At 46.5% G+C, this 19,432-nt stretch overlaps 1 protein-coding gene across 3 annotated transcripts in view; it reads right to left on the bottom strand.

Moving 5' to 3' along the window:
• Window positions 1-19,432, bottom strand: part of MVB12B (multivesicular body subunit 12B) — a 198,091-nt gene that overhangs the window by 117,908 nt on the left and 60,751 nt on the right. For all 3 annotated transcript variants that reach the window (XM_082627332.1, XM_082627333.1, XM_082627334.1), the window contains exons 4-6: window positions 14,942-15,038; window positions 7,229-7,358; window positions 4,381-4,503 (exon numbers count right to left, since the gene is read on the bottom strand). In XM_082627332.1, coding sequence (XP_082483458.1) covers window positions 4,381-4,503; window positions 7,229-7,358; window positions 14,942-15,038 — 350 coding nt within the window. The remainder of the gene's footprint in view (window positions 1-4,380; window positions 4,504-7,228; window positions 7,359-14,941; window positions 15,039-19,432) is intronic.

Genomic DNA, 19,432 nt, shown 5'->3' on the forward strand with positions numbered 1-19,432 from the left:
CCAGCCTGGCTACTTCACATGGACCGCTGCTAGGCCACATCTCCTCAATTTGGTGCCCGAGCAGCTGACTTTTTGAACCTTGGGGGGCCCTGTCCATTTTCGCCCATCACCTTTCATCCCCCGGTAGCGGCAGGGTGTTCTGGCTGTAGGGGAGATGCGGAGTATTGATTCTGTCACTCAGCACATCAGCTCTCCCTAATGACTCTGTGTCATCTGCACATTTGATATGCGTGCCTCTGATGTCTTTATCAAGTCACGGGTTCTGCTGTTCAGCAAGCCGGGGGGCAGCAGCTCACCAGGGCCCCTCGTGGGAAGGCACAGAGCTGTTCACTCAGCCACATTCTGGGGCTACTGGTACTCCCTCAGCTGCGAGTCTGCCTGCCTCCCCGAGCTTCTCCGGACCTTGGTTCCAGCAGAAGCTGAACCTTCTTTTCTCCGCAGAATCATATGTGAGAGCTGGTGTGTGGGAGAGGAGCGGGGCTGCTCTGGCTGAAGGGGGAAGGTGCTTCCTCTGTCTGCACGTGCCCCACAGCAGCAGCAAAGAAGCAATCGGAAAAGCCCAAATCCAGGGACCCCGACGTTTGCTCACACACCAGGCAGACTTGCAAAGCTGAGGCCAGCCCGGGAGAGAGGGGGGGAACGTGGGATCACGCCCAATGTCCAAGGCCAGGCCCACCCTGCTGATCAATGTGTGTGAAGCAGACGGCAGAGGACGGGGCAGCGCTGGGGCCCAGGGAGAAAACGGAGGCTCCAGGCCCCCGGAAGAAGTGTCATGCCCTTCCTCATGTGGGAAAAACTGTCAAGAAATGAGTGCAGAGACGTGTGTGTGTGTGATGAAGACTCGCTGGGTGAGGAAGAGAAGCTCTGCCAACACATCTCATCCTGCCTTTGGCTGTGGACTTCGACCACTGTGTCCCATTCACCGGATACAGCCAAGGGGACTGCCCATCCTGAAAGGACAATGCCACATCTGGCCCCTCGACTAGCATTCTCTGCAGTAACAGGGAGGAAACAGGCAGGAGGTGCTCGTTCTGAGGGGCAGTACTGGCCTCTGGAAAGGGAAGGTGGCTCTGCCAGGACCACAAGGGCCTCAGGTGATGACCCATCAACAGAAACTCCACCAGCTGCCCCTTTTGTCTGACATAAGCTGGGGATGACAGCCCTCCAAAAAATGACAGGAAATTCTTTGATATACGAGTGACAACGAAAGAAATGTAGGCAGCGAACACGTTTTTAGCTTTTCAAACAGAAGCTCCGGCTCAAGAAGGCAACAAGTTCGGCTACTGGCCCTCCCTGACTCCCTTCCTTCCCCCGGGGATTGGCTGGGAAAACGGCCCGCTGCCCCCGGGGGAACCAGCCTGCCTATCCTCCAGGCTCCTCCAAATCTGGTCAGTAGAGGGCGCTGCATCACCGCACTCTCTCTCCAGCCTGGGCTTCGCAACTTGATCCCTGTGTCCACACAAAGGCCACAGCTGAGGTATTTCTTACATGCTTGTGGTTTAATAGTACAGGAGAAAGAAGCAGCAAAAACAAACTTGCTATTTTATGATATGATATCACCTATATAAAAAGTACACAGAAAAATGACTTGAAGGAAATATAGCCAAAGGTTATGAGCCTTTGCTTACTGGAGATGGAATTCGTTTTTTTCATTATTTTCTATACTCTGTCAGTTTTCTACAAGCTTGTATTCCTCTCATAATCAGAAAAACCTGAGGAGTCTTCAGGGACTCAGGAGCTGTCTGCGGGTGGGAGTGGAGAGGCTACAGCCCAGGGTCTGAGGCTGTTGGAGAAGCATTTGTTGCAAAACTGAATATATGCCTGCACCTGGGCTGAGCTCTGGGAAATAAAAGGCACTAGACACAGTCCCTGCCTTTAAGGAGTTTACAACATGAGTGAAGGTATAATGGCTGAGAAGCGCTCTGAGGGGAGAGCCTGGCACAGGCACAGGACACTCAGGGAAGGCCTACTGGGAGAGGCGGCATTTGCGCTGACATCTGAGGTAGGGGATGGGAGACACACCTGATGCACAGGTGTCCACATGAGCAAAGGCACAGAAGCACAAAACAGGAAGGGGAAAAGAGGCTATTGGTTCAAAGTTTGAGGCGTGGGGACAAGAGAGAGAAGACTAGTCCTGGGAATAGACCTGGAGGCCTCCATCCTACACGCCCACTGCAGACCCCCGGCAGAAACAAAAGCCTCATCCACAGCTCACCACCAGAGAGAAAGCTGTTAGGTTCCTCTGCTGGACAGATTACAGGGATCTGAAGCCACACGGAATAACATACTCATCATTTCATAAATCTTCAGTGGAAAAATTGAAAAATCAGCATTTCATTTCTTGTCAAAGATGCACAATAGGAGAACAATATGAAAACTGAAGAACATAGAAAAAACCCTGATGATTTAGGGGGCTCATGTAGGTGTACAGGCCACTGTACACCTGAGAAGCATTAATTTAACATTCAATTATTCTACTGCATACTGCCTGACTTAACTCAGTCAAATTAGAATACATTTTATATTGACTTTTTTTTTTTTTTTTTTGCGGTATGTGGGCCTCGCACTGCTGTGGCCTCTCCCGCTGCGGAGCACAGGCTCCGGACGCGCAGGCCCAGCCGCTCCGCGGCATGTGGGATCTCCCTGGACCGGGGCACGAACCCGCGTCCCCTGCATCGGCAGGCGGACTCTCAACCACTACGCCACCAGGGAAGCCCTATATTGACTCTTTTGACATTTGCTTTATTTGGCAAGTAAAACAAAACTGATCCAATTTCCTTGCAGCCATTGTAAACCATAAACTGTACAACAAGAGGTTATAAAATACATAAGCCTCACAAGGCTTGTTCCCACGCACTATCTCCAGTTCTGCGTGGCTCTCTGTGGCCTGTGTTCTCGGGTCCCCTGGCTTCAGTTCCTACAGCCCGTGCGCCCACGCTGGCCGGCTAGCTTCTGGGGAGATCGCTCTTCCTGCCTTAACTGGAGAATCAGAGCTCTTCCTTTATTTCACAGAAAGTTAAAACCTGCCCTGAGGTGGTGCCTATTTCTAGGCCCTTCCAGACCATATAATGTCAACAGGAAGCAGCTGGAACCTCTCCAAGGCGATGGGCCTGAGCTGACCCTGAGTACACGTGACGGGAACCGCAGCCTCGACGGTGCCCTGGGCAGTGAGAAAGGAACTCCAAAGTGCTGAACTGAGCTGTGCGAGCCTCGTACTCCTAAACCAAAGACGCGCAACTCTGGGAAGCTCATCAGCTAGTCATATCTCTTCACACCAAAGTGAAACTGAAAACTGTCAATACTCCTCAAGTTTCAGGCAATGGCAGTGGTAGATACGATTAAGTACCCTCTTGGTTGTGAAACTGTCGAGAGTGAGAAAGGCCAGACTGCCTTCTGGAGGACACCCCGAAGGACAGGCCCCGAGCTGCCGGCTCACCACTGTGCGTTCGTCCGAGGCAGCGGGAAGCCCAGCAGAGGAACAGGGTGCAAGGGACCGCCTATACCACCCTCTCCCCTGACTCCCGGGGGCAGGGTGTGGACCGTGGGGCGTGGGGAGGGGGAAGCACCCAGTAGTGGTTTTGTCCTGTTCCTGGTCGATTTTGCTCACCTCGAACTGCCCACGCGGAAGCTCTGAGATCTGTCCTCATCTATGTTACGTCCAGCTCCAAGTGGCACCACCTCACCACTTCGTACTGGTTTTATTTACTTTTGTAATTCCTTTCTCAAGCTTAGTCTGTCATTGCTGTTTGTTCCCTGTCCTCAAATAATTTACTGCTAATGATGCAGAGGTTTTTGATCGGACAGAAGGTGTTGAGATCACTACTGCCTCTGCTCCAACGGAAATCAGGTGCAGAGACCAGTTTGCTCACTCAAGTTTCTCTGTAAACAGCCCCTGACAAACTTCTCACTATTCTCTCCTACCCAAAGTACCTATCTCTTAGTTTGTATCTCTTTGGGAACAGGAACAATACGGAAATGAACAAAATTACTTACCAACCCTCCTGGAGTTGAGAGAGTTGCTGGCCAAGGCAGAGACGGAATTCCACCTTTTACGGCCAGCACTCCCGGCAGCGTGGCTACAAGTCATGTGTCTGTGTGCGACTATGAGCTCTTTAGAATAACAAGCCCATTTTAAGTTGCATATTCTGCTATTTTAGAAGCCTGCAGAATAGGTGCAATAGACTACAGAATGGCTTTTACGTTCATGTAATGCAAAGACTTCTAACCGGCTTTGTAAAATCTCCTCTAAAGGTATATCGCTTCTGCAATGTTTCCGCAGATACCAAGTAGAGGGGTTCTAAGATGTTACCCAGTGGGACCCAAGACCACGCGACTCTGTGACACACATAACAGAACAAGATGCCACTGACAGGGCCTCACCTGGGAAGGTTGGGGGCTGGGGTGGAAGCAGCTGATGACTGGGAAGGCGTTGTGGGTCGAGATGAGTCATGATTTCTTGGTACCCTGCCCATTCGATACCAGATCCCCATGCTGTTCAACTCCCTTTAGGAGAAAAGAGAAATCTTCATGGCACCGTTGAACATAAAATTACCTGAGCTACAAAGCAAACCAACTCATTTAAGAGAATCATAGCCTCAGACGCCAGGGAATCGATTCTCGCCCATGAACATGGGTTAACATCACCTCTCTTTGTGCTCTGAGCATCACAGTTCAAAGCCTAACGTGATGGCAACTGTCCCAACTCAGCAGGCCCGTCTGACATGGCCATCTTCTTCCCCCACCCCTGGGCCTGCCTTCCTACTATATGCTATCAACATTTTCCTTGGTTCTCGGTCTGCAAAATTCTTTGTATTCCGCCATTTCACTGTGGGTATTTGTGCAATCATCTGCTTCAAGTTCTTTGTGTGGTTAGGGCGAGACAGATAGGGCACTGGGCTGACACGTGTGTCTGGTGTTTAGCTATGGGGAGAACTAGCCCCACCCAGCTCCATGCCGTGCCGCCCCCCCTCCCCTCCACCTCCAGGATAAAGCTCCTCACTGCCTGGTGTCACCTGGAGTCAGCCTCATTCTCAGGGTCAGTCTCGGAGACATTTTCACAGAGCCTGAGGCACGTGACCCATGAACCACCACAACTAAGGGTGGTGACAACAGGGCCCGACGGATGCCACGTCAGGGTTCCTGTTACTTGATCTGCACACACCCCTGCAGCCCGGCTCCATGCCCCACGGTCACAAGTGTTTATGAGACAGGCATACTCGCAGGAACTGTAACAGGATTATTTTAGACACATCAACGTCCAACTGCTCAGCTGCTGCACAGAACTACACATTGGGATGTAGAGGAAGATCATCCCTCCAAAAAATGAGAACAGATTTGTTCAGAGGATTCTTCTGGTAGCCTCTCAGTATACCACACTATTCTGAACCACAGCCGTGTCTTATCAGATGGTTGATTCCAATCAGCTGCACTGATTTTGCCACCTCTCGATATCAGGCCATAGTCAGGCCTTGCAGGAGCTGTTCCCAGTCTGACAACCCCAGACCTTTGCAAAGTAACCTGTGAAACTGTGCCCATTTTTAAGAAAAAGTGACAGAGCTCTGAACACTGAATTCTCTTTCCTTAAAAATAACACTGGAATTGTCTTCCTCTGGAAAAGAATTTTTGCCCCAAGATGAAACAAAAATACACTTTATTTAGCAATCTTTTCAAAATGATATAAAAAAAGGATTCTAGTTTTGATTACCAAGACATATATGGTAAGAATCTATTCTTTAGAATTGTTTAAATTGGTTAAAAATTGAATCGTTTAAAGTAGCATAGTGTGTAATTTTGAAGAACTGAATACACATAGCAACTGAATATACATAATACATGCAGTAATTATTAAATTGTTGGTTTCTACTATTTGTATGTAAATGGCTGTTTCTAAGATACCTGAAGTATGGTTATTTTCTGACCTATTTTCTACTTCCATAATCCTGTTTCCATAATGACTTTAAACCATGTTGCAAAACAGGATTTTTGTGTAGAAAGGGTATGATCATAGAGTCCTTTTTTTAAGTTATTTATTTATTTATTTATTTATTTATTTATGGCTGCATTGGGTCTTTGTTGCTGCGCGCAGGCTTTCTCTAGTTGCGGCGAGCGGGGGCTACTCTTCCTTGCTGTGCGCGGGCTTCTCACTGCAGTGGCTTCTCTTGTTGCAGAGCACGGGCTCTAGGTGCGCAGGCTTCAGCAGTTGTGGCTTGGAGGCTCTAGAGCGTAGGTTCAGTAGTTGTGGCGCACAGGCTTAGTTGCTCTGCGTCATGTGGGATCTTCCTGGACCAGGGCTTGAACCCATGTCCCCTGCATCGGCAGGCGGATTCTTAACCACTGTGCCACCAGGGAAGCCCGAGTCCTTCTTAAGGGCCACAAAATCTTGAGACAGAGAATCAGATTCCATAGATGAAGAGTCCAAACAAGCTATCGTGCACCAAGATGAAAATAACCTCTATTTCTGTGACACCCGCTCCCCACGTGCTTCAAGCAAACACCGCAGCTCTATCTCTCTCTCTCTATCACCCAGTCCGTGAGCAGCCTTCAAGGAAAGGCCATGGCTTTTCAAGTAAAGAGGAGGGTCTGGGCTCAAATGAGCAAGATCCAGGAGGCCGACCTCAAAAGCCAAGTAGGAGAACACATCCATGATGTAGGGACCCATAGGGATAAGCAAGAAGATTGCAAAGCCGGCCAGGTAGAGGCACATGGCCAAGAGGCCGAAAACCCTCAACCACACTATTAATTTGAGAGACCCGAATTTCAGTTGACTGAGTATAATGGGTGAACATCTATTACCTTTTGGACATCCAGCATCCCTTCATCCCTCTTCGGACTCTCTACCTTCCCTCCGTATTCGGGGAGCAGCCACCCCTCATTCCCAGTGCCTGAGTTCCAATGGAGCTGACCCCACTTTCAGCTCAGACTTGGTCAATCAGAGATTGACAATTTCCTGGTAGCAGCGACGGGCTCAGGATGCACGGGACCCCAGTGAGATCAATCAAGACCAAGGCGAATGAATTCTAGAACTTGTGAATACTGGTCAGGAGCGTGGTGTCCTGAACCAGCAGCCTCCCAGGCAGGGAGGGCAGCAAGGAGAGCTAAGGCCAGAGGCTGATGAGAGGCAGACGGCTGGGCACACGGGTCACACAGAAGTCTCAGGACCCGGTCCCCAGGGGTGACATAAGCACTCCCGGCAGACAGCACAGATGAGACTGGGGTTGTTGAGACTTACCCGATGAACGTGTACTGAGGAGGGGCCTGCTTGGTCCGGCCCATGATCCGAATGTCACAAATGGCAGCTTCGGTTGAATCCCGTGGGATAAACTTAATGCACAGCCTCTTCTTCCTAAAAGCCACTTCCTCTGAAGCAAAGGACAAGAAAAGGGATGAGTCTTCCAGAGGTGCCCACGTCTCCGTTTTCAACACCATGTCTCCTGTCACGTTCCCTTCCCGGCGGTGGAAGTGACCAGCCATCCAAGTCGCCCGAAAGAAGGGCTGGACGCAGGGCTGCGGTGGACAGGCCCAGTCACCCTGCTCTGCATTTGGGGCCTGACCCCCGACAACCCCTGCCGAGAAGGGGCCCACAGGGCACACACACCCCTGCAAGGAGCATCCTGGAATAAACCCACGACTACAACCTGCTCGCTGCTCCAGCCATCAGATACAAACACACGGACACCTTGAGTGTCAACACATTTCACTACATGGTCTTTTTTCTTTTTCACTTTTTAAAAAAATTTTTATTTATTTATATTTTAAATTTTTACTTTTTGGCCACGCTACACAGCATGTAGGATCTTAGTTCCCTGAACCAGGGATCTAACCCGGGCCCCCTGCAGTTGGAAGCACGGAGTCTCAACCGCTGGACCACCAGGGAAGTCCTTTTTCACTTTTTATTACAGAAAATTTCAAACATTCCCCCAACCAGAGAGAACAGTAAGATGAATCCGTATGTTCCCATCATGCGGTTTGAACACTGTCAACAATGGGCGACCTGGTTTCATCTCCTTCCCCCACCCCCTTCAGCTTTGCTGGAGATTTAGAATGACTCCCCAACACCACGTCATGTCACCCACCAGTATCTCAGTAGGTATCCATGGCAGGCTTTTTTATTTTAATTATTATTGTTTTTTTTACCATGACTGTTATCATTCCTAACAAAACGAACAATGATTCCTTAATATCGTCCAAGAGTCTACACTCACGTTTTCTCCATCATCTCAAAAGTGTCATTTAACTGCTGGTTTGTCTGGACCAAGACCCAAACACTGTCTGTGCACTGCATTTGGTTGTTAGGCCTCTTTTGTTCTGTGGCAACCTCTCCACCTTCCCTTTATCTTCAGGGCACTGACAGGATGGAGAACTCAGGTCACCCCCTGTACTTCCTGTAAACCGGCAGAGTGAAAGGCTCGATTTGATTCCGATAAGGCAGGAGCACATCACAGGTGATGCAACATACATCCGACGGTGTCACACATGTGGCCTGGAGCTCAGCTGGGCCACCCTCGGTAGGTCCCACTGCTGTTGGTACCTCAGTTATAAAGTCCCCAACAACCATGCTCATGAGGTTTTCTCATCCCCTGATGACTGTTGCCTAGATTCATAATCTCATTAAAGTCGTCAACATAGTGATTTTCTGTCATTCCTTCTGCATTTATTAGCTGGAATTTTTCTATATAAAAAACATCTTATTGTTCAACTACTTGGTCTCCCTGAAACATGCTTTGTTATAGGAGAGGAAAGATAAATATGGGATTCGTTTATTTAGCAAGTCTTAGAGTGATGAGTTGGTACCCCAGCAACTGCCAAAGGTGAACAACCACCCACATGTTTTTTGTTTGTTCATTTGTGGTTTTTAAACATGACTTTCAATCAATTGCAGCCATTCAGTACATGAGTTGGATAGATCTGGGTTGAAATTCCAACTCCACCATTACCCAGCACCATAATCTTAGGCAAGTGACTTAACTTATCGGTAAAAGGGAGTTAATGAAACCTGAGGCCATAGGGACACTGGGTGGATGAAATGTGATGACACATATGCTTCCCTTAGCCCAGTGCCTGGCACACAGTAAGTGCTCAGTAAAGAACAGCCATGGATGTTCTTACTGTATTTTTTTTTTGCGGTACGTGGGCCTCTCACTGTTGTGGTCTCTCCCGTTGCGGAGCACAGGCTCCGGACACGCAGGCTCAGCGGCCATGGCTCACGGGTCCAGCCGCTCCGTGGCATGTGGGATCTTCCCAGACCGGGGCATGAACCCGTGTCCCCTGCATCGGCAGGCGGACCCTCAACCACTGCGCCACCAGGGGAGCCCCTTACCGTATTATTGTAAGTAAGCCTCTGGCATACAATTTGTGTCAGTGTTTGGCACTGATTTTCAAGACCTTTCAGTTCTGTGGCAGGAAATAAGTGCATTTAAATCAGGGAGCAGGATAAAGAGGGAAGTGCAGTCCTGCTGCTGGTCTTGATTTTTGCCAAGGGGAGATTAGAATCAGGTGCTGATATTTTGGGGGAACCAGAAGGAAACTCAGAAACTTTGTGGGTTCTTTTCCTAGTGAGGAAACTGAGGGCTAGACCAGATCTACCAGCTATGAGTAATAACACTGGATACTGAATCCAGACCCCAAATATTGTATCCAAGAAGGCAGTGGTGGTAACTGGGGGTAAACTGTCCGCAGCAACCCTGCAGCTTCAAAAACTATGAGCTGATAAGATCAGGCCTTTGAGAGTGTGAAGGAGGAGAGACCTTTCCTCCAAGTAAACTAAGATGCAGGTATTTTATGTACTTGCTCTGCCAGCTGCTCTCTGCTCCATTCTTCCATCTACAGCAAACTCGGGGTAAGAGATGGAGCCACTAATTACCCGTGCTTACACAGGCCTGATTTTAAGCAAACATACAGAGTCCACAGAAATGTGTTCAGTCACGCTAATGAACACAGAGAAAGGACACAGCACTTTACTAAAACAAACAGTCTTCCAGTTTTTAAGTGCTATACAGATTGCAATAAACTGTATTTTAAATTAATTACAGGCGTCTCATCTTTCTGGCTGATTTGATAAAATCAGGACCCTAAATGCTCTCAAGCATCACAGAGCTGACCACAGGTTTATCTGGTCAGCTTGAGCTCACCTGTCCCTGGGTAAAGGCTCCAGGAATGACCGCAGGACCCTAAATGAATAGGCGACCCTAAACTCACCCTTCCTTGTGTGATAAGACACTTGTTGGAGGTGCCAGGACCCGACCTCAGAATGTCCATGGGGCAGCAATCAGTGCACCCCCAGTCATGGTGGGGGGACTTCCCAGGATCACTGGGGCCCCACGGCAGCTACACCAGGACTCAGCCCTGGGCCTCCTCGCTCAACTGGTTCAACAAATTGAGAGGGAAGTGCTGAATGAGAACTCCCTTGGCTCTATAGTATATCAATATAAAGACATTTTAAGCCACTTAGTTGTCAAAAACGAACGACAATGCAAATTTTAAAACTAAGAAAAACACAGGGGAAAAGTAGGAAATTAATACAAAAAGTCTACAAGGCAATTTTGGTTCTTAAAGAGACCATTCATATAAGAATAAGCAAAAGTAGCAAGCAAACACTTGTGAAAATATTGTTTTGCTAATAAATAATAAGTGAAAATTAAATAAAATTAGATAGTAAAACTAAATAAAAAGTGCAAAGCCTATGCTGGCAGGCCGGTGGAAAACAGGTACAAGCCGGTATCATTAGTGGCAACACGAATTGGTATTCCTGGAAGTTAATTTGGCAACAGAGGATAATAAAGCTTATCTTTATTGAGCCCATCCTCTGATCAAGGCACTGTGTACGGCAGGTACCTTAGGCGATTCAAAGATGAATTAAACACGGATCTTGCCCTCGAAGAAAGTAAGTAGCAAAGACGTGAAGAAAACAGTAAATATCCCCCCCATTTGAGGAAACTGAGGCCCAGGAGGCTGAAGTCATTTGCCCAGGGTCCTTCATTTGTAAGTGGCAGAGCCAGACTCCATATTAGGCGCGTCTGACTCCAAAGCCTAAGTTCTTCCCATGATGCCTGGTGCAGTCTGTCCTAACAGAGAGAAAGATGGGAACTCAGAAGCAGAATCGACCACTCCCCCTTTGGCTTCCCACCACTGTTACTGGCATTTGCTTACTCTCCTCCCTCCCTTCAACACATGTGTGCTGTGCCAGGCAGGTGAAAAGCAGTAAAGAAGGCAGATGGGGACCCTGACCTCCGACTGATTACAGCCACCCGCTAGACTGAGCTCCTTGTGGGTTCTTTTCCTAGGCTCATCTTTATATCCCAAAGCCCGCAGTGCCTACAGTAGACGCACATCCATTGTGGCTGACTGTGGAGAGGAGAGAGAGCTTGCTTCAGACTCACATCTAGGGATCAGAGGCTGTTTCACGCAGTCTTGAGCTCACCCTTGAAAGACACGGGGTGTGGATATTCAGAGTTGAGGGAAGGGGCATTCAGGCCGGGAAAACAACAATGCAAATAGATGGAGTCCGAAAAGAAAGGAGCATGAAGACAGCACAGTAAGTGGCTCGGTCTGGGTAAAGCATGGGGTGCTTGAAGGTAAGAAGTCCATTGCAGAGCAGGGGTCCCGAACTCCCGGGCCACAGACCGGCACCGGTCCTCAGCCTGTTAGGAACTGGGCCGCACAGCAGGAGGTGAGCGGCGGGCAGGCGAGCGAAGCTTCATCTGCCGCTGCCCATCGCTGGCATTGCCGCCTGAACCATCCTCCCCTCCCCCCGACAAAAACTGTCCTCCACGAAACAGGTCCCTGGTGCCGAAAAGCTTGGGGACCTCTGCTGTAGAGGAAGGTCGGGAGCAGGCCGTAGAGGACGTTATGACCCAGCAGCCTCAAGTACTTGTAAATGTTCACAAGGAAATCATTCAAAATCTCTACATGTTCAAACTGATCTACAGATTCAACACCATTCCTATCAAAATCCCAGCTGGCTTCTTTGCAGAAATGGACTAATGTTAGAAGTCACATGGAAATTTGAGGGACCCAGAATAGCCAAAATCATCCTGACAAAGAAGAACAAAGTTGGAGGACTCACACCACTTGGTTTCAACACCTGCTACAAAGCTCCAGTAACCAAGACTGCGTGGTTCTGGCATAAGGAAAGACATATATAGATCAATGGAAGAGAACTCGGAGACCAGAAACAAACCTTCATGCTTACAGTCAACTGGTATTCAATAAGGATGCTGAGACAATTCAACGGGGGAAAGAACAGTCTTTTCAACAAATGGTGCTGGAACAACTGGATACTCACATGCAAAAGGATACATTTGTTTAAATCAACTATACTTCAATAAAAAAATTTTTAAAAAAAGAATAAATCTGAACCCCTATCTTGCACCATTCACAAACTTTAACTCAAAATGCATCAAAGACATAAATGAAAGAGCTGAAACTATAAAACTCTTAGAAGAAAACACAGGCATAAATCTTGGTGACCTTGGATTTGGCAATGGTTTCTTGGGTATGATTCCAACAGCATGAGCAACAAATGAAAAAAAAATAGATAAACGGAACTCCACCAAAATAAAAAACTTTTGTGTTTCGAAGGACAGCATCAAGAAAATGGAATAACTGTACATCAACTATACCTCAGTTTAAAAAAAGAAAAAAAAGTGAAATAAAACCCCACAGAATGGGAGAAAATTTTTGCAAATCATATAACTGATAAAGGACATATCGAGAATATATTAAAACATTTTTACAACTCAATCATAAAAAGAAAACCCAATTTTAAATGGGCAAAGAATTAGAATAGCCATTTCTCCAGAGAAAACTACAAATGGCTAATAAGCATATAAAAAAATGTTCAACATCATTAGCCATAAGGGAAACACAAATCAAAACCACAATGAGAGACCACTGCATACCAACTAAGATGGTGAGAATTAAAAAGAATGACAATAACAAGTGTTGAAGATGTGGAGAAACTGGAACCCTCAAACACTGCTGGCTGGAATGTAAAAGGGTATAGCTCCTTTGAGAAACAGTTTGGCAGTTTCTCAAAAAGTTAAATATAGAGTTACCATATGACCTAGCAATTCCACACTTAGGTATATACCCAAGAGCAATGAAAACATACGGTCACACAAAAGTTTGTGCATCAGTGTTCAAAGCAGCATTATTCATAATAACCCTAAGTGAAACAACCCAAATATCCATCAATTGAATGGATAAGCAAAATGGTATATCCATATAATAGAATGTTACTTGGCAATAAAAAAAGGAATGAAGTGCTGACATGCTACAACATGAACCTACCTTGACAACATTATGTTATGTGAAAGAAGCCAGACACAAAAGACTACAGATTATACAATTTCATTTATATGAAATGTTCAGAATAGGCAAATCTATACGGAAAGTAGATTAGTGGTTGCCTAGGGCTGGCAGCGGGGTAGGGAGGTGAGGACTAGGGAGAAATGGAGAGTGATTGCTAACGGGTACAGTTTCTTTTGGGGTGATGAAATGTTCTAAAATTGATTGTGGTAAGGGTTGCACAGCTCTGCGAATATACTAAAAACCACTGGATTGTAACTTTAAATGGGTAAATTGTATGGTATGTGAATTATACCTCAAGAAAGCTGTTATCCCAAAGCTCCAATACATAAATATATAAAATCTATTGGTAAAAGTTGCTTAAACACATGCTTTTACAGAGTGGCACCATGGTTAAAAGTGTGGGGAGTCACGCTTGTGTGTGTAATCTAGTTATTCCCCCTCTTCTAGATGTGTAACCTTGGATAAGCTCTTTAATCCCTAAGTAGTTACTGTGCCTCATTTTTCTCATATGTGAAATGGGTATAATAATACCCATCTCCAAACAGGGGTCTTCTGAAGATTAAATGAGATCAGGTATGTAGAGCATTTAGCATACAGTAAAGACATACTAAATACCAACTATCACAATTATTAGCTAATACACGTCAGTAACAAACAAAAGTAGCCCAATGTCCAAAAGTGAGGAGAGTATTAAGAAAAGTAGGCTACACAATGGAATCCACTTGTTTCATTAAAATAACAGCTATGTGGGGGTCTGTGTAAATATGGAAAGTCTGGTCCGTAAGAAATGCTTGCAAGAAAACAGCAAATAAATAAATAAATAAATAAAAGTAGGTCCAAAATGGGGCTAACTATGGAAAAATAAAGTATGTGTGACAAAAAGTGAAATGCAGAGTTTCAAAAATGGATCATGTGTCATAAAGAAAGGATTCTCTGTATTTGTTTTTTATTTACTGCATCACTGTTGTGGATATCCTAACATTGGTCATAAGTAATTTAAAATAAAACAAGTTATAGCACATCAAAATGAGGAGGCTCAACTACCCAGAGGTTTCCAGCTCTATTTAATAACTGGCGTGCACGACAAGAACCTCGAAGCGCCCCAGGATCCTGAAGAAGCTTCTGACGTGTCAGCCGCTCACTTCCCCTCTGTGTTGCTCAGGGATCAGAGTCTTCCCTCAATTTCGAATCCTGAGGACTCTAAGTTGCAGTCTTTCTGCTTCTGACTTTTCTTGTGTGCTCCAAGAGCCAAAAATGGGGATATTATTGCACTTGTGTTCCCTGTGTGCTTTTGGTTTTTTCCTTTTGCTTCTGGGTCTCATGCCAAGCTTGGCTTCAGCAGCACTGGAGAACGGGCTAAGGACAAACTATAACCGGTTTCACTGTCCCCTTCCTGAGTGAGCCGATTCAGCAGGGGGCACCGTTCTGCTCATTTACATGCCGCCACCCAGAACACTGAAAACTCCTTGGAGAACCAAGTCAGGCATATGTCAAAAGCCAGCAGGGTTTATTTGGGGCATGCAGTAAGGCCTCCTAAAATGTTTCCGAAGAGAAGTGCACATAAAAATGTCTAAAAATATACCTGGAGGAAGAAAATTCTCATCGTGACAAGAAGTAGTAAGGGGTGACTCACGTGTGTCTACCGTCTCCTGAATCGGGATGAAGCCGACAGGCAGAGTGTCCTTGATGTCGATGAGCTTCATGTCCACTAACACGTTCCCTAAATGGCTCTTGGGAAGAAAAGAGATACAGATGATTAATCTGAACACGCCTGTGGTGGGTTTGCCATTTTGGCTTCAAGATGCATATTTAACACAAGACTCGTGCAGCTTTACGACAGCAGGTTAATTAGAGTAGGTGTCATTTAATGTTCCCCAGCAGTTACACAGGGACTCTGGTGGCCCCCGGGGAGGAGTTTCATCTGCAGAACCTCAAAGCCACTCACTCAGATGTGGCCTTGGTTAGCGAGATGAGCCCTGAGCATCAGCTCTTGGGGCAGCAGGTTTATTAGAAAGAGCACCTTCCTGGGGTGGTCGCTGCACAGGGAGAGCTGCATCTCAGCCTAACAGAGAACCAATCACCCTCCTAAGTGATCGCCAGTCTGCATATTGACACACATTTCGGTGGCTGGACACATTCTGTAAAACCCCACGAATCATAAACTAATACACAGTGAAAAGCCCTGCTGCCTGATATTACACATCTTCTAAAATGACACGCACAAGGGCCTCTTATAGCTTAGCTTCTACTTAGTGGTATGGTAGTGCACGGGGTCCACAGTGCGCAGTTTCCATAACCAGTGCAAAAATATCTTCGAAGACAGCATGCCATCCTGCAATTCCAAGAGAGACTTCTCTGCAAACGCACTGGCACTCTCAGCCCACATTTCAAGTTGGAAACGAGCTCTAAAGCGATGTACCCTACAACTTAGATATGTGGGCCCACCTGGGAGATTTCATTAAATTCTTCAGTTAAAAAAAGAATGATGCCTTCTGATCCCAAATCTCTCCTGTCAGGATACTAGCAATGCACTTGGAATGCTCCCCTTCCAGAAGCACCTCATCCCCACAAGTCCCCATGAGCACACTCTCAGTTTACCTGTTCTGCGTTCCCGGACGACCCCACCACCTTGCCCTGCACAGCAACTCCTCAGGCGTCCTGCTCAGAGAAGGGCGTGCCCCTCTGTCTCTGTGCCCCACCCCATCCTGCACAGTGCCAACACCATCCCTGAAAGCCAATCAGGGAACTCCTATCATCTAAACTCTACGCTATGTCCTCTCGCGGCACTCTCAATTTTCCTTCATATCAATTTATAATGACGTATTTGTGAGGTTTTTATTTAATATCTGCTTCCCCACTAGAGTTTGAGAGCCATGAGGACCAAAACTATCTCTGCTACTACTATATATCCAAGCCTAGCATAGATCTGGGCACAGAGTAGGTGCTCAATAATTATCTGCTGAATAAATTAATGTTTTTTGGTACATTTTTAACTGGGCGGGCCACTCAGAATCAGAAATCAAATTGGATTTGCTTGGATGATGAATCTAAACAATATCAATAGATATACTAAAAGTATAGTTAATAAATGTATTATAAGCCAAAAGTACACAAATGAAATAAATTCTTGAAATTTAGCCATGAAGGTCAAAATGTCAAGTGTAAGCTATGACCAGTGTTTTTTGGCACTGTGGTCACAAAACCGTTTCTCTAGAAATACGGTATTTGCTGAGGATTTAATATTATTACATTTCAGGTAGCTGGGTCTCAGGAAAACAATGCACAGACCAGCGCAGCAAGTGGAAAGCGGAACCCTCACTGATGCGGAATACATCTCTGACTGTGGAGGAAGGGTCTGAACCATTAACCCAACTCGCAAGCGTCAGCTGCTTTCAGAATCACCTGATCTAATCTATCATAATTTTTTTTCATGGCAGTTGCTTTTCCATGTCATCACTGTTTTCTGCATTGAGAAATTAACAACTGGGTATGTTTTCCTGCCCCATAGATGGATGGGTGTTCATCAATATCCTTCTCAAACGTCTTCTACTTGACAAGTTGGGTTTTACAGAAGTCAACTGCAAAACACTTAGCGACCTCACACTCCACACTCTACAAATGTCCCTGATCATAAAACCAGAACATCAGTGGTGCAGCCATTAAAAAAAGCATGAAAAAACCCCTCCTGTGCATATGGAACGGGAGCCTGCACTGTCAGAGCTTCCCGCAGCCCAAGTGTGGTCCCTCGGTGCCACCGGGTTTAATACAGCAAGTCTGCGACACCATTAATTTTGCTTGTTCCTCTCCCCTCCCCCACCCCGTGCTCTCTTTCATTTCCTCCTCATAAATATGAAGAACGTATTCCCAATCCTTGTTGAGCAAATGATTCATGCCAAAAGCCCAATATGCACTGACTCAAGGTATTTATATTGTCTCTGGTAGCCAGTATTTGCTAGTATACTGTAATTATTTTTGACAACCTTGCATTTAAGGTAGCCACAGATAACCAACTTAATATTCAAATGTTCATAAATTCTTCTGTTTAATATCCTCCCTACCTAATCTATGTACATTATTATTACAGGTAATGCAGAAAGTACAGGGCATGAAAAGTGCAATTAATCTCAATCCTTCCCCAGGAAGCAATGTCACTCCAAAGCCAGGTTTCTGTATTAACAGCATTATTGGGGGAAAGGAATTTAGGTTCCAGAGGAGCCTCCCCAGACTCCTACACAGGGAGTCTCAAGTCACCTAATTAAGAATCTGTCCAGTCTTGAGATTCCACATCCCTCCTTTGCAGTTGTAGAAAATCATGTCATGCAAAGTCTTGGCTCTGACAGCAGGGCCGGGACAGACCGGCTGTAACATTAAAATATGCCTTATTCCTGCTCTAATCCTGGGCTGGCAAGTGGGCCCCTGCCACTCCTTCAGCTGTATCCCCCTGGATCTCACTATAGGACCCATTCGTTCTTTTTCTGAAAATAAAATGCACCTAATTTCCTTACTGTCTCAAGAGGGGCAGAGGATTCTCCCACTGCCCTTGTCCTCATCTTACATCCCCTCATCACACCCATGTCTGCCCAGCCCTCATGGAGCAAGACACGCACAGTAGGCACTCCAGGAACATCTCCTGAACGTTCGACAAATGTTGACTAAATCGGTGTATTTTCTATCATCCACTTAACCCGTGACACCTAAACTTAACAAGCCCCAGTGACTTCTCTCTATCATTTTGAGACTTGTCATTGTCCCCACTCCAGGGGATCAGGGGCTCTTCTGGCCTAGAGTACCGACACCCCACGGCCTTCAAGGAAATGCAACAAAAACAGAAATCAGAAATGACCAATGAGATCGTAGCTGTCCTCTGCGGCCATGGTCTCCTCTTCAGTAGGAGAGGCTGAGGCTGAGTGGAGACCAGGAGTGAACACATGAAACCACCAGGCAGAGTGAGGGTGTGAACGAGATGCTCAACCCTCAGGAGTTGGTCCTCACAGCCCCGAGCGGCAGTGAACACACAGACCTTCTGCAGAAAGGGTAGCCAGTGGGCAGAAAAGAGGTGACAAAAGCTAAGAATGCGGCTAGTTTCAAAAAAGGTTTAGGTAAGCTCCAGGTACAAAGGGGACAAGAGTGAACTGTATATGGATGTGGACGCAGGAGGGAAGGATGGCGCCAAGGGGGCACTACCCCTAAGATCACGAGCCCCACGTCTGGAAGGGCAACCCGGCCTTCAGACCTGTTCCTGGGGTCTCCTTGGCTGCACCGTGACCTGAGGGACCTGCTCAGACCCACCGCAGGCTCACCTGCCAGGACGTTCCCCTACTTCACCAGAAACTCTGTTCTTTACGGCAAGCATGTATTACTCTCATCATTAGCGGGAAAAAATTAAAGCAATGAGTTCTCCCTGCGTATGTTTGGAATCATTCTCCTAACAAAGACATACCAACAAACAACAGGAATGGCTGGTGGAAGAGAGTGCGGGCCAGAGAACTGTGTGACTGTCCACAGCCAGCAAATGCTGCAGGGACGCACGAGGACCGTGATAGGACCATGGGGCTGTGGGGTTTGTGATGGAGAGAAAGACCGTTGCCTTTCCCCTTCCATGCTTCTGAATGGGGATGTTTGAACCTGATTTTTTCTTTATAAATCATGAACATGTATTACTGTTATAATAAAATTTATAAAAATAAATAAAAATATTTCCCACCCAATTTTTTTTTTTTTTTAGCATTCAGGCCCAAAATAAAATGTCGCCTTAAAAATGAAAATCTGACTCCTCCCTATTTGGAGTTAGGGAAGAAAGGTGGCCTTGGACAAGCATGAAAACTCCCTGGTGTCAGAAAGGAGCTAGTACTTCAAGAGCCTGTCTGAGGACAGAAGTGGCATATTTGCAGAGTGCCCAGGACAGGCCTCACACAGGGTGGACACTCACGAAAGCCACTTCTCTTTTTTCTAAGCCACCCATTAGAATACTTTGTTGGAAGAGCTTTAGTCGATATCTTTAAAATTTCCTAATTTATGGGCTTAAGTATTAAAAACAACCCAGTAAAAGAAATCTGCCTGTGTGGTGGATACCTACCTGCAGAAACAATGAAATGTCATATGTCAGAGAGACTGGGGGAGAAAG

This window comes from Mesoplodon mirus (genome assembly GCF_964341445.2).
Source record: "Mesoplodon mirus genome assembly, chromosome: 1".
NCBI lineage: Eukaryota > Metazoa > Chordata > Mammalia > Artiodactyla > Ziphiidae > Mesoplodon > Mesoplodon mirus.